General features: G+C 34.0%; 4 protein-coding genes and 1 long non-coding RNA gene across 15 annotated transcripts in view; 1 reads left to right on the plus strand and 4 right to left on the minus strand.

Annotated features, from left to right (window-relative positions):
• The window catches only part of LOC105218659 (myosin heavy chain 95F), a 29,936-nt gene extending 21,609 nt beyond the window's left edge, over window positions 1-8,327 (minus strand). For 7 of the 8 annotated variants that reach the window (XM_011194403.3, XM_011194387.3, XM_029045754.2 and 4 more), the window contains exon 1: window positions 5,243-5,309. In XM_011194403.3, coding sequence (XP_011192705.1) covers window positions 5,243-5,294 — 52 coding nt within the window. In that variant the 5' untranslated portion in view covers window positions 5,295-5,309. Of the gene's footprint in view, window positions 1-5,242; window positions 5,310-7,852; window positions 8,004-8,174 lie in introns of those variants that run through there. The other variant, XM_054225648.1, reaches the window with a different exon arrangement.
• LOC128919924 (uncharacterized) lies at window positions 1,241-2,088 on the plus strand. Its single transcript, XR_008470044.1, has 2 exons — window positions 1,241-1,602; window positions 1,694-2,088. It is a non-coding gene; the product is annotated as an uncharacterized LOC128919924 (long non-coding RNA).
• On the minus strand, window positions 8,247-12,379 carry LOC105218636 (transmembrane protein 181). Of its 4 annotated transcripts, none has more exons than XM_054225655.1 (9): window positions 11,782-12,379; window positions 10,965-11,296; window positions 10,639-10,895; window positions 10,495-10,575; window positions 10,330-10,429; window positions 9,984-10,261; window positions 9,827-9,929; window positions 9,526-9,750; window positions 8,247-9,470 (listed from the first exon to the last, which is right to left on the minus strand). In XM_054225655.1, the coding sequence occupies exons 1-9, from the start codon at window positions 11,790-11,792 to the stop codon at window positions 9,337-9,339; spliced, it is 1,521 nt and encodes a 506-aa protein (XP_054081630.1). In that variant the 5' UTR covers window positions 11,793-12,379; the 3' UTR covers window positions 8,247-9,336. The 4 variants fall into 4 exon arrangements, with proteins under 4 accessions (XP_054081630.1, XP_054081628.1, XP_054081627.1 ...); XM_054225653.1 differs by having other exon boundaries at window positions 10,965-11,308; XM_054225652.1 differs by having other exon boundaries at window positions 10,965-11,464.
• A 149-nt stretch (window positions 12,380-12,528) lies between these two features.
• On the minus strand, window positions 12,529-14,630 carry LOC105218626 (pre-mRNA-processing factor 17). The gene is made up of 3 exons (XM_011194333.3): window positions 13,801-14,630; window positions 13,262-13,740; window positions 12,529-13,197 (listed from the first exon to the last, which is right to left on the minus strand). Exons 1-3 carry the CDS (start codon window positions 14,507-14,509, stop codon window positions 12,664-12,666), a joined length of 1,722 nt encoding a protein of 573 aa, XP_011192635.2. The 5' UTR covers window positions 14,510-14,630; the 3' UTR covers window positions 12,529-12,663.
• Window positions 14,631-15,912: 1,282 nt separating this feature from the next.
• On the minus strand, window positions 15,913-20,120 carry LOC128919922 (putative mediator of RNA polymerase II transcription subunit 21). Its single transcript, XM_054225656.1, has one exon. It carries the CDS (start codon window positions 20,118-20,120, stop codon window positions 19,656-19,658), a length of 465 nt encoding a protein of 154 aa, XP_054081631.1. The 3' UTR covers window positions 15,913-19,655.
• Between the last annotated feature and the right edge of the window lie 175 nt (window positions 20,121-20,295).

Below are 20,295 nucleotides of genomic sequence, written 5' to 3' on the forward strand. Positions count from 1 at the left end.
CAGAAATCAAAGGTGAAATCTGAAGTATGACAAATATAATTAAAACAGTATTTTACAATAATTTCGAAGCAAATTTGCTAGGTAATTAGAATATTATTATATACTGGTTATAGTAATTAAAAATATATACATATATATGAAAAAAGGTATACAAAATGGGTAAACGCATGAGTCAGATAATTTCATTTTCACTTTTAAGCCTACTTTGCAACTACTTAACTCACAGCTGAATGAATTAGTCGCGGTTTGTATTAGTAAACCAAACCAATTTGCCAAAAGGTCAAAGTACTAAACTGTGATACATACATACACACTAACAGTTACTCACAAAAAGCACAGTATTCAAATAGAAAATTATTTTCCATATTCCCTCTAACCAAACGTGACGGACAGTTTCTGTGAGCAAAAAGTAAAACATAATGCATTGGTCCAACCCTTTTTGTATTTTGTTGTTGTTTGTACGTGCAAAAAACCAATTTTAACTCACGTTTAATGCCGAAATAGCCATGGCTATGCCACTTCATGGCATTAAAAGATCCAGTTGGTATACATATAGTTTATCTAGTTGGTATAAATCACGTTTAGGATCGAAATAAAACTTCTAGCCGACTTTGCCACACACAACACTAACATGGTAACTCAAAGAGAATTAACGGTTGCAGAGAGAGAGAGAGACAGCGGGATCAGGTGATTCGCACATGTGTGGAAGAAGCTGTTTTGTCGATGGGGTCCCAGTGATATGCATACTTTTTTACTTTTTTTTTTTTTGCAAAAATTGCTTTTCAAGTCAGCGCTCAGCTGAAAGGAGAAGCTTGCTGGCGTGGAATATCGCGCAACATTAACTGACTAAAATGGTACTTTATTGTGTGCCATTGCCGTTATAATGCCCGAAAAAACGTAACAATTTTCATTGTTTTTATGCTTTTTATGATTTTTTTTCGGTAAAGAATTGCTTAACTTTCCATGTTTATTTTACGGTACAGTGAACTATTATTTACAATACATATTTACATACATACATAGGTACATCCAAAGAATCACGTACACTCAGTAATTGTTTAATCATATTTATTTGTTTGTGTCAGTTATAAAATATATAAAAAAACTAATTAATTTGTTTTTAAATGAAAGCTTGAATGAAGTATTAAAAAAAGAAAGCTAATACTCACATGTATACATTTGAAATTGTACACATTTTATCGATCATAAAAATTAAATTTTTTTTAGAGAAAAGCGAAAATTTTTGAAGAAATGTAAACGAAGAATATTTATTAAGCTACGATTATATTAAATGAATCGCAAGAGGTCTACTGAGCTCTTCGTCTTTAGCAAAGTTCATATCTCCCTAGTCGTAGGAGTTCTAACTGGCCATTGACTCATCGGGATCCACATTGTTAGGTTAAAAATCTTAGGGGATGCTAGCTGTAGAAGTGACCTGGAAGACGACGACGTGGAATCATCTAATTAAGATAAAGATTTCTTGGACGTCACTTTTTTTGAACAACCGCGCAAACTAAGTGATATAGAAGAAGAATGTTGAGTCTTAATATCTAATCAAGGAAGGGATCCTGGCTTCACAAAGGACTGTCTCTCATAGTCTAAGTATGTCCCTATGGGGAAAAGCCTAACCTAACCATAATGTTTCTAGATCTTATCGCAACAAGAATTTAATATGTATAATACATTTTTGTAGCAAGACCTAACCTCCAAAAGAACACAATAGAATTGGTTCGCGAGATATAGCAATATGAGTAATGCCAGTTTCGTTTTTGCTTAATAAAGGAATAAAAAGGATGGTAGAAGAAAGTAAAGAAGGAAGTGTGTTATGGAATGCACATTATTTAGAGAAGAAAAAATAACAAGCAACATCGCGTCTTCGGAATACGTTAAAAAGTAAATGCATAAGAAGAAACTAACTGCATTTCGCTCATAAACCTGTCGCGATAACTGCCTGTCACCGTTACACCGCACAGCTAGTATGTATTAGCCATGATGTCACAGAAAGCGTAATTAGCTGCAACTTTTTTCAGTTAACAATTTGCAAATGCCTGACGTAAATAAATAAATTCCTTACTTGCTGCAAAAAAACCCACAATATTGACTACCTAACAGAGCTTTGTAATGACTTTAAAGACGCAAACAGCTTTTCGACATTTTAATGGGCAAAAACAGTTAATGAAAATGTAGTTGGGTGGTTCTTAAAGGGTGGTTGTAATGCAAGTTTTTTTTTAACTTATGATTCAAGCCTTTAAATTAAAATTTTCAAAGAACGTACTTAAAGAAAACTGGAAACTTATTCCTTACCTCCTCTGCGGGACTGAAAGATGAATTAGATAGAGTATTAATTACGAATTCTTAATTTCAATGCAGAAAATATGATTTCTTCGCTTAACTATCATTTGGACCACACATTACTAGCGTGTACAATTCACGTTAGCGTTTTGCCATTTCGCAACATTGTTGTGAGCAGACACTCATAAAGGTAAATGCTTTGTGGCAGCAACAGCACCGAAAGTCAAGGTGGTAGAATCTCCGGCCAAGAGACATTACCAAGTTGGGTGATTACTGGGCGGACGGGCAATGTATGGACGGCTGATAAGTTACACTGGCGTCGTCAGCGCAAAACGTGTTGAACCGGTTATGTGTACATATGTTTGTATGTAAGTATTTTTATGCCGCAGTCGTTGTGTGCATTGCAATGTAAAAGTTGCCGCAAAGTAGAAAATCCATGTAAGAAGAGAATACCACAATTAGCACATAAAACAAAAGACAAGCTAAGAAGAATACCGACTTGCGCGCAATTCTTATTGCTCGTACTTGTTGACTGCTGCCAATGCACCGTTAAAGACTTGGCCGATGTGTCGATACTGTGGCGATGTCGAACTGGTTGAACTTGATATTGAAACGAGAACGAGTATCGCTTTGGTGGTGAGGAGCTTCTTGACCAACAGTTTTTCTGCCTTCTTTTAGGTGCATACATGGTACATACGTCAGTTTGTAGTTGAAAGCAACTTGTAAATCCACCGCTATGTTGTGACGATTGTGCAAAAGTGGTACTACGAACCCGCTCAAAAATGGTGCGACTGCATCAACAATCGGCAGAATGGTCAAAAGCAGTGATCAACATTTAACCTAAGATTTAGTTATCAGTTAAAGAAGAACACAGCGAATTGGACTAAGAAAATTTTTTGTTTTGTTTTCAGATAATGTTTCTTCTTCTGTTGTTCGGGAAACTTGAGTGAAAAACAATTAAATTGGACTGAATTTTACTGATGCAACGACCTTATCATACCAACAAAACAACTGAATTTAAAATCAATTAAGGAAATGGGTCTAGAACTGATGTAGTTAGATGTTTGCTAGCAATGCCAACCAGCGAGTGAGTTTCTAATTAGTCTGAGAACTATTTAAAATTTGAAATTAAATTGGAAAAGCAAATCCCACTAACCGACAAAACACAAACAAACACGAAGCGCTTGCGAATACTCACATACAGCAAACCACCTAGAAACGTGCCCAGCGTAGGTGGTAAGAAAAAAGCACGTAATTACTGGTAATCAATAGTGGAAATATAAAAAAAAAAATTTGCGACGAATTTGAAATAATAAGCAATGGAATAAACACAGACAATAAATAGAAAAATCAAAAGATGGAAGGTCGTTCATGCATTTTCCAGCGCTTAACTCGGGCACGTGTTTGCCCTTCACATCATGACACCTTCCCAGCTCCGCAATAGAGGCATATGGGTACAGTTGCCATGACGAATGTGGTAGAATGCGGCGTTGAAAATCAGTGCCGCGAAAAAGGAATGTTGCTACACCCACACACACATGCATTTACGTAATCACATTCTTCCATTACCTATCTTATTGCAAGTTGTGATAGAAGGCTATCACACTTTGTTTTGCAAATAATTGCACGATCACTAATTGATTCGTCGAATGTGTGTTTTTTGTTGCGAAAAATACCAAAAACATACTAAAAATAGAAATACTAAAATACACAATTTAATTACAAGTTATTAAAAAAATTAAACGAATACAGCACCAAGGTCTGCGCGTAGAAAAACAGTCTTCATTATAGCGCAAAAATTTGTCAAAACTGAAGCGTGTCAAAACCGATTTCGTTAATTGAAAAGGAGTACAAAAAGCGTATACTTTGCTGGCAAATATCAACACTCTTTGATTGTCAAGTTCAAGTCGCAGCATTTATGGTCGCCTGCCATATTTGTATTACTTAATACTAGACGCACGTATTTGCTTATTGTATTTGTCAGCGCGCTGAAATGATAAATAGTTTTTTAAAGTCAATTTGTAAGCGACGCTTTTGTTGAAAGTAGGTAAATGTCTTAAAAAAACTCACAAATGTCTTACTAATAGATTTGTGTGTGGTGATTATTAGCCAACCTACTGACTGAATGGCGTTGCGAGTTTGCCAAATGCATATGTATTCAAGTATATAGCTATTTATATGCGTGTATTTCACGCTTGTAAGCCTATTCATTCATACAACTGCCATGTCTACAAACAATGCGAGTTTGTTATGAAAGACAGTCTCTCAATCTTTAGACAATTTGTTGATTAATTACTGTTTACGTATAAGAAAATAATGCAAAAAGCATACAAAAATGTGAAAAATAAAAAGAGAGGTGCAGAGTTTAAACAATAAATATTATGAAATTGCATAGTAAAAACAATAATAGAATAGCTATCAATGATTTTATAACACACATTGAAATTTTATTTTGGAAATATTTAATAAAATATAGAGGTCCACACTTTGACGATATAACGTTATCTCGAAGCATCTCTACTTCTATATATTTATTGATTTCAATCATTGTTGTTAATAACACCTGGAAATTTTAGTTTAATTTCGGTTCAAAGCCTCTCTATTTCGCAAATCCCTGAGCTCCGGACCATAAAAAATTAATATTTCTATTTACTGTATCGGAAAATATTGCAGTTTAATATAAAGTAATGATAAAGGTATAGTTTTTGGACGTGTACAGAAGTCTAACTCTTAGAAATATATTATCTTATATTACCAATAAGAAAAATGGGTCCATTGCTTACTTATTTCACAAAAATGTTAAGTTCTATGTATTGAAAAGACTCACTGTATATGAGTTCACATAGAAGAATTATGTTCAAAGCACTTCAAATCCTTTAGGTAAAATATTCACCAATTTACGACTGACTCATTGCAAAAATTAATAAATAAATATTCACGAATAACTCACATTTCTCCAATTCTTTCGTTGGCTTGTTTTCACAATGCAAAACCGGTGACATTTCGAATTTGTTTGACGTTTAGAATTAAAACGCCACTCTTGATGCACCAAACTCTGAACTACAACTAACAGTGGGCAATAACAAAACAATTCCATAACCATTGCCACTGTTGGATGGATGAGGACAATGCAAGTATAAACGTATGTACGTGTTATACACACACCATCTATAAATGGATTTACGATATAAACGAGCACTCATCATACTTGGCTACGTAGAAGAATAAACAGAGTTTTTATTGTCAAGGCGACCGCTCTGACTACGCGGCGGCACAGCTGATGTGGTGTTGACGGAGTAGAAACAACCCCAAATAAAAGTTGTGGGCTGTGTGGGAATACGAAAATTACATGCACCATATTGTCAGGAAGAAAACACCCTCAACATTCATGCCTTGTGATGCCTCGAAATTCGTTTGTTTGTTTAAAAAATTGATCTAACCATATAGCATGTGAAGTTAAAGAGGAAATGGAAAATTTATTAATCGGTGATCGATAGGCTGCAAATGTGCAGCATCATTGCCATGTATTATTCAGTAAAAATTCCTTATATTTAATGTTATTTTACTCAAGTAATATGCGCATGCACACATCATTTACGAAAAGCCACCGAAAGAGGAATCGAGAAAAGGTGTCAACGTACTGAGCGTTTAGCAAAGTTGAGCCGAATGACGAGCTAACCAGCCGGCCGGCGTTTTTCTCCCATTTAGGCAGCAGTAAACAAAAATCTAACGCAACAGCCTTTACGAGTAAAAGTTGAATTAGTATGCACACTGTGCTTTCCTATCAAACACATTTTCGATTATTTTATTTTTTCGCTATTTATTTGGTGGTAATTCACGCTGTACGCACCCACGACGCACGACACGCCACGAGTAAGGCTAAAGCCAACACATGTGTGATGGCAAAAGGAACAGCGATTTACCCGCAAAAATTACTGACCGTAGTACGAAGAGCGAGGGCGATCTTGTATTCACGGTGGTTGAACACCCACGCTTCATACATTAACCGTGTGTATTTTGGGAATACTCACTCCACCGAAGCAGAGTCACTTCCGAATTGGAATTACAAAAGTGCGAGTTTTGTCATTGTACGGTGTTCAACTACCATTGTTTGTTGTTGTGAAGTAACACGCTCCAGTGGGCCGAGCAATACAAAATACATGTATGGACTCATACTAATATTCACTCATGAACTTATATACACATAAAATTTTGGTCTTCGTGGTTTGCTTTTGCTTTCGAGCCAAACTCACAGAGATCCCAGTGAGAATGCAGAAAGCCCAGAACTTATAATTTAAACTTATTGTTGTTGTCATTTGTGTATCTATGCATTCGTTAAATTAAAATGCGTAACATAAATCCACATCAAGTTATTGTCAGTGCAGTTCTATGTATGCTTCAGAATTGTGCGTCTGCCTCGTACGCTTGCATTTTTCTGTGGACTCTAGTCTGCGTTGTGTCGCCAATGATTCAGACACTTTACTGTCGTGTCGTGCTTTAATCGAACTGCCTGGAAATGCAGAGGCAATTGTACATATGCAAATGACTTTATTCCAATTGGATAGCGCTTGTGGTTGATTAAGCAAGTCACGTTTCAACGTTGTCCATCGTTTTAGGGCTCAATATAAATTCACATTAAAAATAGTTCGGCTACTATAATGATTAAATGTAAGAGCAGTTTCCAGCAGGTTCAGATCGCCTCAAAATGACTCAGTACATTTTACTTAAACTATACAAAACTGGTTTCTACTTCCTTATTTCCAAATACAGTTGAGCTTCTCTAACTCGAATCACTACAAAACCATTCGATTTAAAGAGACTTCAAGTTATAAAATTTTTCATTGAATAATAAATTGTTCAAAAAACTGTAATTTATTTACTACGCGAAAAGTTTTATATACATACGTTAAAACCAGTATTCTGTAATTTCGTTTGTTTGGCTCTTGACGTCTGTATATTATGCCTTTTTTATATGATTTTTGCAATTCTTAAATGTGAAATCATATTTTTTGTTCGCCTATATATTGTATATGGGGAATCTGTTAAAATTTTGCCTCGAGAGTAAAATTTTAAATTTTGTTTTATGCCCCGGTCGAAAAGTTTGATTTATGGAATTAATTTATTTGAAATTTGACCTCTATTGGCAATTCAAGAGATCGAGTTACGGAGAACTTCGAATTAGGGAAGTTTGAGTTATGAAAGTTCGAATTACAGTGGAAGTATTAAGAATGATTTTCAAAATATATTCTTCACAAAAAATGTTTAATTTTAGTTCTTATGGTATCTTAGACTTTTACATTGACATTAGAAAATATTATGTCTCATCTTATTAGTTGATACAACAACAAAAAATCTATATTCCAAATAATCAATAAGCAAAAACCGGATTCGCTAATTAAAACACAATTTAGAAATATGCAAAGCATTAAGTGCATTTCCTATTGTTCCGCAAAAGAAATAAAGTTAGTATTGACTTGAAGCCAATAAGATTTCGAAAATAGTGTGTGAATTAAAGCGAATTGTTCAAAACACAAGCATATAATTTCCTTCATCTGCTTACCTGTTGATATCTGATGTTTAAGCTGTAAATATGATGGCTTGAGTTAGACTCCTTTTTTGTTTAGTTTGCTGTGTTTATTGTTACACGCGTTTTTTCTGCTTTCAACTCGCTGCGCTGCCGCAGTTTACACTAGGCTCCAACACCTGCTACACTAAAAAGAATTGGAGTTGGAGCTAATCAGCAGAAGCTCTGAAGTCAACGAATATCAAGCAAATTTAACACTACAATACATATACATAAGTCGAAGTTGAGAACTTGCATGCATAAAATATCTGCAGCTAGTATATTTTTCTGTTGACACAGCAATTTGGTAAAGAAATACCTGTGTAAGTATGTATATACGTTTTTATATAAAGAATTTCGCTAGTTAAAGCGACGCTGCTTTACGTCCGCACGTACACTTTTTTGAAATTACTTTATTTATATATCTTTATTTATTGCTCACTTCACTTTACTAATTTAATTTATTTAAGACATTTCGCGAATAAAAAGATAATTTTATTTTGAAATACTGCGCGCAACATTGTTTTAAAGTTGCGCGGACAAATACAAATGATAAATAAAATAGGAATATCAAAAAGGGAAACCGAATTGGTCGAGTGTCAAATGAAAACAAACAAAAAACTGTTGACAATAGATGTTGGCGGTTACTGATTACTCAGCTATATTGCTGGGTGCAACCCTGTTAGTTTAGCAACATGTAGCCGAGCTGCCACATTAATTAAATCGTTATTACTGTAAGAAAACTTTTTGTGGAGCGTAAATTTTATATTTACAACATTTGTGTTTCTAATAATATTAAATACTAAATCAATAAATACATATGAATATCAATTTATCTGGATTGCTGGTATTTGTTTATATTTATATGCACTTTCAGTTTTTAGTTTTAACTTAATTATGTTTTTCGTGTTCTGACGACAGTTGGGCCCATAAAATAAGAACGGATGCGATATATAACTAGCCAGAAAGTGTTCACTCAGCAGTATTCTTTAAATTTTTTGGAGGAATGTCCTCCCCTATACATCTACAACACGCAAACTTAGAAGTAAGACCCAACTCCATACTTATTGTAACTTGCCAATAGATGCGATTAGTTCCAATTGCCAATGTTTATTTCCATTTATATCAGAAAGTACGGTAGTTTTATTTGCATATTGTTTGTGTCAGTTGAACTTTATAATTGAGTAATCATAGATTAGTGTACATATGTATGTATTTAATATATTCTTAATACATTTTGTTTGAAAGTTCGTAAATAGCGGTTTCCCGAACATTAATTCAAATAACCATAAAAAGAAAACATACATAAAAAACTACAGGAAATAACTTAAAATATATAATATATATATTAGATACATAAACAGGTTTCGAGAAAAAAATATAGGAAATCAAAATAGGAAATTGAGAAATACGAAACATTCGTATTTTACTACAGAAAAATAATTCGCCTATAAATACAACTTATGACATTATCTTACTAATTAATCACTATCGTAATCATTTTTGTTGCCCACAGTAAGAGGACGTCGCGACTCGTCCTCCGAGCCATAAACAACCTCCTCATCTGAATCGTTAATCATCGAAAATGCGGGATTATCCTTGGTTACAGAGACTTCTGAAATACATTTTTTTTTAGTCACGAAAGCTTCTTCATAAATAATAAGATATACCTTGTGAAAAGCGCCCATTCGGAGAATAAACATAAGCCATTGTGTATAGGTAAAAATTCAGGAGCCCATAGAAACACATGAATTGCGCCGAACTGTGGTAGGTGGTATTAAGAGTGGCCACAAAATTATCCTCCAAAATGCCGAAGCCAAAGCGACATGTTGTTACCGATATGGTAATTGAGATGACGAAGAGCATTAAGAGCGTTAAGAACTTCAGGCGCATATCTAGAGTAACACAATTTTAAAATTAAACTATTCCACAATTAAATTTAAAGCAAATGTGTATTTGCAGAGTGCTTACCAAAATAAGGCATCGACCTGAGCTCAGTATAGGCGCGTAACACTAATAAGGCCAAATACAATATATACATACAGCCAGCTATGAAAAAGAACAACTTGAAGCCCTACAAGGATAAAATAGAATTAAAAAAGTGCTATATTTGTTAGCATATACGCACATTATAATTTCGAGTGTCCACAAAGTGACTATAGGTGGGATCGCGTAACTCGTTGCATTTCTCCCAAGTGGCCAGTACTATGGCGCATAGCCAAATTGGTAATATAACGATGATTTTGGGTAAGTAGAACCGTATGAAACGTCTTTCATTCTGTCGCAAGCCATGATATATACAAAGCCAGAACATGAGTAGGGAACACAGGAATGTAGCCTGAAGGATAGCGTCCAACATGCCTGGGAACCACGAGTTCATTAGAAAAATTAATGGGAAAAATGGATCTGTAAAAAGAAAGAAGACACAAGCTTGTTTAAAATTTCTAAATTTTATTTATTGTTTTCATACTTACTGTCATACAGTAAGAGTAGTGGTAGGAGTATTGACATCCATTTCTGTTCAATAGACCAATCGTAGATGGGATATTTGCGGAGCGTGTGAGCGTACCAACACTATGTATGTTCAAAACAAGGTACATATTCGAATTATGGAGGTCTTACATATTACATATACTTACAATTACAATGAACGTAAATAATAGAAAGATGAAGCGGAACCATATCTCGATTTGTGTAAACTCGGGGCTATAAGTTTTGAACTGTAAAAGCAAATAAATATTTTATTCTTTTTTTAATGAAATAATAATATCCAGAAAACTTACATAAAATGTTATGCTGCGTATATTATATTTCTGATGGAAGGTCTCCAGTCCATAGAAACGCACAGTGATTATATAATGTGCATACTCTAGAAAGCCCAAATGAAGTATCGTAAACTCCTCACAATCGTTTCGCACGCAGGACAAATGTCGAGTACGGTTACGAACTGAATCGGCGCGAAGTATGCTCAGAGGTTTGTGTTGTTCTGTAATGCCATCTATGGCCACGCTCACATGGAAACTCTTATCATACTTTTCGTCTGTAAAAAAATATTACATAAATAGACTAGTTATTACTTTTTACTTTACTATAACGCCTTTCAACTTACCATCATTGTTGTCCGTCACCAATTTGGCAATCAGCCACAGTTGCTGAGAGTATGTGGTCATGAGTGGTGATTTCATCGCAAATGGCCCCGTCGCCAAAACCGTTTTACTGTTAGCCAATGATGTGTTCGCCAGTATATTTTTGGCGGTGATTTCCGATGTGCTTGTAATGGGTGGTCCGGTGAGACCAATTACAATGGCCAAACCGAAACAGATTAGAAATCCCAGAAATACCATAACGAATTCGCGTTTTTGCATTGAATATAGACGCATATGCACCGAACGCTCGCATCGATCATGATGGTAGGCCGGTGCAATATATCTGTTGAACTCACTGAATAGATCGCTAAATTGTGATAGGGAATTCTTGAGACGTAAAAGTAAACCACCCGAGGGCAGGTGGTATGAGTAGCCCAGACCCGTGGTGTCTGTGGGTGGTTTGGACATTGTGACAGCACTTACAGAGTGGCGATGGTGCTTGTTTGGTATTAGCGATTTCTATCTAGAGCGGAAGCGATAGTATTCTAAGATATTATTGGTGATGAGGAAGGACGGTGATTGTAAGATTGTAATGAATATGGTGTTATTGTTGGTGCTGTCGACAGTTTTTTTTTTATTTTTAATTGTGTTGGATGTGCTTGTCTTGTTACTAGCTGGTGGGAGCTGGAGTTTAGTGCGCTTTTTTGCTACTGTTATCTAATCTGTGAGGAGTCGTGAGGGAATGAGATGCTTTTGTAATGGGACTAAATATGCTGTGAAAATATTTGTTTTGGTTTTTAGTTTTCAAACACTGCTCTCAAGCAAAATAATTGTGTTTACTTCATTTTCATTTTCACTTTCACATCACAATTATTGCCGAACGACCATGAACTGTACTACAAATAGTGGTCTGCTGTGACTACATTTTTCACTTATTCCACTTAACGGTCGCTAATGAAAAACGTTGTATTCACTTCAAGAAAAATAAGTTCGAGTGTTATTTTCGAGTAGTAATTGGAATTTTGGTTTTAATTTCACAAATATTTCTATTAATTTGTATGGAAATTGTACGCGGCTGTTAAAATCGATTATTTTCACTTCGTAGACAAATCACATATGGCGTATCACTTTCTTATTTAATAAAGCTATAGGGGTGTCAGTTGTTTAGCTACATGAAAAATACTCACGATTTGACAGTGACTTTTGGCCACAGTGCGCATGCCCCGCTGTTATCAGTTATTTTGTTTAGCATCTTGGCGCATGGTCTTGTCGCAGAAGGTGGAATTGTTTGTAAACAAATGCAAAAATGGTGTAAACAAATTTGAAATTGAGTGGCTCTGGGTGGAGTTAAATGAAATTCAGTTTCTCACTTGAGTAAAATAATACTCAAATAAATTTGGTTTTTGTTTTGATTGAGTGAAATGCTTGAGTCAAAGTACTGATAACGCAAACGTTTTTAAACGTATAATTTCTTTTTAAAAAATTCGGCATTTATCTTTAAAATATTATATTCAAATACACAGCTACTGCAGAATAAATTGTCGTCTAACAATTTCGTGAAATTGATATATGTAAGTCTTCAAAATGTATTCATAATCCATGTTTATGATTGTTATTTCTTTTGTTTTTATTTCTATCATATAAAACTATTACAACTGTATGAGGTGTGCAGTACTTAACGTTTTCCGCTATGGAGTGTCCTTGTTTTTGTTTGTTCTTCAACTAATCCCAGTACTTGATGAGGCCATCCCAACCAGCTGTCACCACTTTACTTGCTTCGTGCGGATGCCACATTGTGCTGATACACACACCCTCGTGCGCCTGCCATTTCTTGTACATTTTCGTTGTTTTCCAATCCCATATATAACATTTGCCATCGCCATCGCCGCTAACCAAATAACTCATGTCGGGGGAAAAGTCGAGCTGACAGGCATAGCCGGAAACCATGTGACCACTGAATGTCTTCTTGCGATTCATTTTAAAACGATTTAAAGCGGAGAATATCACGATTTTGTTATCCAACGACTGGCATGCCAACCATTTGCCATTCGGCGCAAGCGTTACAGCCGGCATGGAATGCATTGTGGGATCGGCTATGTACTTCATGTCGACTGGTATGTCCCATTCCCAAATACGCATGGACTTGTCATCAGAGGTAGTAACGAAACGTCGATTCTCGTCGACAAAAGTAATTGTGTTGACTGCACCCAAATGGCGATCATATTCTTGCACAATATCCCCGCTGCGCGTGTCCCACTGTGGATGAGAATTAAATGTTAATAAAAAATAAAATTTTTCTTGCCATCAGTAAAGAACTTACGCAAATAATTTTCTTATCAGATGTGCCTGCGACAAATAGATGTTGTTTGCTATTGTCCGGATGAAACTTGACGCAGAAGGGCATTTTTCGTGCGGTGAAACGTGATATAACATCACCGGTTTCGGCATCCCACAGTTTTATATAACGATCATAGGAAGCAGAGAGGAATTTCGTGCCTTTATTGTTCCATGCGACGTCCTTGATCGCTTGTCTATGGCCGGAGAATGTACGAATGCAACGTCGTTCGCCGAACACTTCCCACAGCTTTACACGACAATCCATGGAGCCCGATAGTAATAAGTGCGCGGTTTGTGGGAACCATTTGATTGAGGAAATACCTTTCGTGTGCCCAGTCCAAGTGTGTATGTGTGATTTGGGTAAGAAACATTTGTTGGGCGCCGACGTTGAGCGCAAGTTAATACCCAAGTCGTGTGGTGCATGCAGATACGAGCGTCCTTGATAATCGTAGGCATCTTTGACTGTAATTAAATTTTTTGCATATTAAATACCTATAAGCATTGCTATTTTAAACAACTTACTGTGAAGCACAGATTTTTCCTCCAATGGCTTATCCTCAACAATACGATTGCGCCTATGTCTTTTCGCTAAAATCTCTTCCAATTCTGCTTTCTCTTGGTCATTTGGTCGTGCTATGGATTGTTCATCTTGATATTTACCCCAAGGGCCGACGAAACCTTCTATGTCTTCGGGGTTGTCATTTTTATCTTGTTTGCGTTTCTTTTTCTGCTTCGGTGATTCAAACACAGTTTTGCCGTCATCGTCATACGCGGATTGCAAGTCACCAACAAATGCTTGCCCGTCAACAACTTCGTCGACGGATGGATCCAACGCATATCCATAAGTGTGAAATGTGCGTCGCTGATTTTCAAATTCAAACGCGTTAATGTGCGCCTTTTCCACATACCCAGAAAGTGTGTTGCGCGGCGCGCGCATTTGTTGTGTCAAATTTGGATTTTCCGGACCTTTCACAGGTGCATACAATTCCTCGAATTTTGGATTATATGTCACTTCTTTCACCGTAGGATCGAGTGTACGCGCTACGTCGCAGGCGTTCATCGGCACAACTTCTGGTGCAGCACACACTGCTAGTGACTTAGCAAGCGACAATGCGGGATCGACAGGTTTCAAATGTGCGACCGCATCGTTATCAGTAGACACTTTATTGGTGGCTTCGTCTGCTTCGGAATCACTTTCCGACGAACTGCCATAATTTTGTATGCCCAACATACTGCTTATTTTACAACAATCTCTTTAAAAGTAACTTTATTAATATTTTGAACAAAAATGCGTCACAAAAATAACAAGAACACAAATAAAATGTCAGCTGTTTACAACAAAGTGCGTTTGACATTTGTGTAGAGTTGCAAATATATTTGGTATGAAGTGGAAATGAAACGCAGTGTTGCAAATAATTGTACAAGGCATATATTTCCGAAATTTTGGTAATTTATTTAGTTTTTTATATATTATAAAATTTTACACACTAAAATTATAAATAGATTATTTTAACAAAATATAAATTAGATATTACATTACAATAAAATTAATTGTTTCATATTAATCAATGAGATTTTATTTTCAATTCCAATTTCAATTTGTTCTGTTTCGATTTCATTTTGGCATTTCCGTTAGCTTGTCAAATAATTGCGCGGAAGAGGATACACAGATTTATAAATTTTTGTAATTTAAAGAAATTCTTTGTGTGTTCAACGATTGTTTTCAATTAACTTATATTTTTTTTATAAAAACAAATTGATTAGATGTTTATATACCTTACAACAGTATGAATTGAGTGAATGAATTCATAATTTCGATGAAGCGTGAGTAAGTGTCTTTGTGTCCATGCAAAATGAAGTGACTTGTAAGTGGGTACGCACATCAAACAGAGGTTAATACCTAATCTGCCCTAGCAGAATTTTTCTTAAGGATGAGTGGAAAAAATTAACCGCAACACATTTTATGAAGGAATAAATCATATTCGTATTTGCTGGTAAGTCAAAATATATACAAAAAGTAAATGAATGCTATAAAATTGTGAAAAATTAACGCCGCTAACTCTCATTATTAACAACCAGACATTTTCTGCTAACGAGAAGTAGTTAAGCATACAAGAAAGATATGTCATATGAGTATCCTTCTAATCACAATCCCAAATCCCGTCCATATAAATAAAATTCATGAATTTAATTTTCAATATATTTTATGTTTTATTTATATTTTTTCATTCATTCGTATTTTTTAATGTTGTAAATTGTATAATTGTTATAATAATAATAGTTTTGTAAATTCATTAAGACAAAAATTGTGTGTGTATGTGTATTTTGTTTTGGTTTGCACACCTAAACATATGTATGTATGCATGCATGTATGAATGTTCTTCAACGCATTTGCTTCGTTTTATACTTCTTTAAACTATTTTCGATTAAAATACGTTTACGCCAAGAATGCATTGTATATAATATATATTCATTTATTTATTTATTTGTTTCATTCACTGTCATAATTACATATATTTTCAATTAGTCATTTATTTAAGTATATATAACGTTTAATGTTCAATGTATTTAGTAAAAAATAGCTATAATCGAGCTTAAGTTTCATTCTTTAACTTGAATGTTTGTTTTGCAAGCGTTTTGCATTTATACATATGCCAATGTATGTACATACATATGAAATATTGTAATCAAAGACTTAAGTATAATTAAAAATAATAATAAAACTAGTTTTAAATTAATAATACATACACACAATGTACAGAGAGAGATATATGAAAAGTCTACAAAGCTAAAAACAAGCAGTAAAAAATTATTAAAAAATTACTTAAAACTATGCAGTAAAACAACTCAAAAATAACATTGAACAGAGAAACACATACAGTTTGTTTGTTGTGGGCTTAAAGCAATATTTATGGTTTCGCTTTCATATATTTTAACTTTATGGCACTGTTGCTTTTATATAACCTCCAAGCTTGTTATTAATTTCTTTGGATTTGCGCTGAATTGTAGATTGGAGATTTATAATGTTTTTGTTTTTATTTTAATTTTAATTAAATATAACTTGTTGCTATAACTAACGATTTATAAGGCATTAAAACAAATTTCTTCAGACGCTTGCACGCTGCCGAAAAATTTGTGCTTAAAAATTATTTTTTTTTTTTTCAATTTAATTTCAACTTTAGTTTTAATTTAACATTCAAATTTTGTGTAATTAAACTTGTTTATTTATATGCTCTATACATAAGTTATTAATTAATGTAATTATTTTCTAATAATTACGTTCATCAATTTGATTTCACTCAATATTTTTGAGTTTATGGCCGCTAAGAATTCACTTTTTATGGTAAAAAAAAAACCGTTACATTATAATAAACACATACAACTATATACAGACAAGTACGAAGACGAGCACTTACAAATAAGAAATACATAATAGTCGTGAGGGTTTGGTAAAACTAACCTTAAAATATATTTAAAATTAAGCGTACATACACACAACTACAACCTTCGTTGAGGGCTGCGGTGGCGTTATTGCCACACTTATTGTGCGAACAGTACATGTCTTTGGATTTTCTAGCTTGATTGTACGGTCAGGATATAGAGGGCATAATTTCTTTGCGAAAAAATACCCAAAACCTTAAAACCGAAATTTTAAAAATAAAAAAAATTAATATTAATTAAGGAAACATATACGTAAGTATATGGAAATAGTTAGTGTTGCGACAAGTGGTTTGTGGCGACATACAAATTATTATTTTTTAACTTAAATTTCACTTTTTTTTTGGTTTAAATTTAAAAATTTTCATTTTAACTGTGCTTCTCATGGGTGCTTGAGGAAGAAACGAAATGAGTTCGTTGTTTAGGAAACCTTTTTTTTATGCATTTGAGTTTCTTCAATTTTGTGTACATTTCATTTTGGCACATTTTTTATATATCTCATATCCTTAACCTGCTGTTTATTTTAACTGCAACTGTATTGTTGTATTTTTTACTATTGTGATTCGTTGTAATTGCATTTCCTGTATTTTGTGTGAGTTCATTTCGATTGTGTTATTCGTATGAATTTAACAAGGGATAGTGCAACATTGGAATCATATTTTTTTTAGTACAGATAAAGTGTCAATTTGATTTGGTGAATTAATTTACAAAAACAAATGCAGGTAAAATATTTATATGGCGAGGAAGCTTTGGAAATTTCTTATTACGAAACTCATTTAAATTTCCGTTTAAAGTTTCTTATTGTCCATGATTTTTTACAAGTAGGTTAAGTAGTTAATTTATTTTTTGCAAACATTATTTTGTTTAAATTTTATGTTTTTAAATTTTAAAGTATTTTGGTATAATAACTCGAGCTTAAAAGTTTGTGAAAAAATTTTGCTATGTTTTAATACAACATTTTTTTTTGTTTTCTATTATATTTTTCGCTTTTACCTCAAGTTATTTATTTTGTAATGTTTTTTTGTTTTTAATTTAACTTCAAACTCACCTACAACACAATTCCGCAATTTACAAGCTAAAACTAATTTTAATATTATTTACTAATTTTAGCACATTTAAAGTTCCAAATAAGTTTCTTAATAAGGCCAAATTAATTCTTTCTTAAATTTTAAATTTTTTTAATGGATTTCACTTATTTTTTCAAATATTTTTTTTTATGATTTTTAATTTTAATTTTTTAATCTCTTATGCCAAAATTTACACTTAATCAAGTTCCTCATGCAGCTTCGTTTTGTGTTTGAGAACTTTTCACTTTACACACCAGATTCGCTTGTGGAATGCTCGTCGTAGTGATTTCCTGGTATACACCCTAACCTCAATCGCTTACATTGTTTGAAGGGGTTTATAAAAAATATTCAATATTTGTTTTAACAGTAAAGTAAAGTAACAGTTTTAAAGCAAAACGAACGTTTAAGTGTAAATGGCATGTCATTTTGATTTTGACGGTATGTTTGTGTGTGTTTAACTTTTAAATGAATAAATATTACTTTATGGCTTGAAAATATACTATTGCATAGTGGTCTAATACAGTTTGTGTGTTTTTTAAAAATACAATGTTTGAATACTATTTTTCTGCTTTTTACATCTTTTTTAGGAAATCTATTGTGCGGGCAAATACTAAAGTAGTCGGTGTAAACTTACACTATTTACACTTTCCACTTGAATTGTTAAAATGATGTTTAAAAAATACTAGACTGAAATACGAAAACAAAGTAAAAATATTAAAAAAAATATATAATAAAATAATATAATTTTTTTTAATATTTTTTATATAAGAAATCGAAACATAAAATTTGGAAATCTTTGTTTTAGTTGTATTTAATGATAATTAATTATAATCGTATAATTAATGACAGTTAATTAAAATTTAAAAACCCAACATTATGCATAAATATTAAAAAAAATATAACAAAATTTAATATATTAAAAAATTAAAAAAAAAAATATTCGATAACTAAAAAAATACTTGTTTCCTTTAACTAAATTATATTTAGAAACTTACAAATAAATATAATTAAAAACTAAATTAAAAATTATTTTCGAGCGAGTATTTGCTTGGTACTGGCCAACGAAATTGCTTGTGAATGTCGAAAATTATTCAAAACTAAACTTTTTTAAACTTTCAAAAGCGTATATGCACAGTTCGAAGATTATTAGACTATACGAAAAAGTATTGATAATATTATCAATTTTATTAATAATAAATTCGTTAAAACGAAAGGTTACTCATTTTATGAAGATGAAAATAATATTAAAATTTTAGAAATTAAAATTATTAAATTATTACCGGCTGTTTGCTGAAGAACAAACAATTTTTAAAACTAACAAATTGTGGCATTTACAAAGTACACTTTCCATTGTACTTTTGTTACGAGCTTCTGTGCCTGCACAAAAATAAAATTCTTACCGAAAATAATTTTTTCCATTTTAAAAATTCGCAGTATTCATTAAAATAGTTAAAGTAATAAAAAAAAAATAAAATATACAATACTTTCTTACTGTGTGTTTTCCCCACTACACTAACGACATTGTATAATGAGCATTTGGTTTTCGAATGTGCTTTTGAGCTTATTCAGCCTAAATACGATTATTAATATAGTTATAGCTTAAGTACGAGCTTAAGTGCGGAATTCCATTTACGTCTTATAAATTTCAATTTGACTGGTGTACACGTTATGCAAACGTTCGTTTACATAGTTCATTTTGCTAGCGCTGTTGGCATTTTACTAACACGAGCGCTGAATACGTTCACGTATTATTAAGCCGCGAATAGGTTGTATGCAGCCATGCAGCATTAGCATAAGCAGCGATTCAGCAACATGCTTGCAATTTATTCACCTCTCTGTATTACGTTCTTAACCATTCAGCTACATTGACCATCAGTTCAGCAGCCCCATTTTGTTGTTGAAGAAATCAAAATATTGCTGGCGTTGCTGATGGTTAGTTGTGGGCGGCATCGTTGGCATGGCTGCTCCCGCGTAACGTGGTGGTGTCAGCAGCGCTTGATCCAACATTTGGTTGGGCTGTTGGTGGTATAGCGGCGTCTCGCTCACACTCAGATGCGGCATATCGTGAGCGCCGTGCAACAGTGGCGGTGGCGGCAAATTTGCTGTTTGTGTACGTTGCTGCTGCTGCTGTTGCTGTAACTGCTGATTAAGTGGCGGCGGTAACATACCACCCATACCAACACCGTTCAACGGTGGCCAAACCATATGCGGAGGCGGTGGAGGTGGCGGTGGCAGCAAGCGTTGCGCCTGCAAACGTTGTTGCAATTCATTATGTTGCTGCCGCTGATTCTGCTGCTGTTGTTGTTGTTGGCGTTGCTGAAACGCCGCATTCGCCATTGCTGCGGCCGCCGTTTGTTGTTGTTGTTGTTGCAGATGGTGGTGATAGAGAGCACCATTGGCTTGAGTGCCGAATTTCTTGCGAAAGTCAGCGATATTGAGCAGATTCCGCGAAGCGGCCGCTGAATTGCGTCTATGCGCTGATTTACTGTTATTCGTTGCAGTTCTTGTTGTC

The sequence above is a fragment of the Zeugodacus cucurbitae genome, chromosome 2 (assembly GCF_028554725.1).
Source record: "Zeugodacus cucurbitae isolate PBARC_wt_2022May chromosome 2, idZeuCucr1.2, whole genome shotgun sequence".
NCBI lineage: Eukaryota > Metazoa > Arthropoda > Insecta > Diptera > Tephritidae > Zeugodacus > Zeugodacus cucurbitae.

What these genes read in the sequence shown, in the direction of transcription:
- LOC128919922 (XM_054225656.1), bottom strand. Translation starts at nt 20,120, where the DNA reads ATGGCGAATGCGGCGTTTCAGCAACGCCAACAACAACAACAGCAGCAG.
- LOC105218636 (XM_054225652.1), bottom strand. Translation starts at nt 11,409, where the DNA reads ATGTCCAAACCACCCACAGACACCACGGGTCTGGGCTACTCATACCAC. An exon ending in TATTTACGTTCATTGTAATT is followed by an intron (nt 10,430 to 10,494) that starts GTAAGTATATGT and finishes GAACATACATAG; the next exon opens with TGTTGGTACGCTCACACGCT. An exon ending in CAGGTCGATGCCTTATTTTG is followed by an intron (nt 9,751 to 9,826) that starts GTAAGCACTCTG and finishes GTGTTACTCTAG; the next exon opens with ATATGCGCCTGAAGTTCTTA.
- LOC105218626 (XM_011194333.3), bottom strand. Translation starts at nt 14,509, where the DNA reads ATGTTGGGCATACAAAATTATGGCAGTTCGTCGGAAAGTGATTCCGAA. An exon ending in GGAAAAATCTGTGCTTCACA is followed by an intron (nt 13,741 to 13,800) that starts GTAAGTTGTTTA and finishes ATTTAATTACAG; the next exon opens with TCAAAGATGCCTACGATTAT. An exon ending in CTGATAAGAAAATTATTTGC is followed by an intron (nt 13,198 to 13,261) that starts GTAAGTTCTTTA and finishes TCTCATCCACAG; the next exon opens with TGGGACACGCGCAGCGGGGA.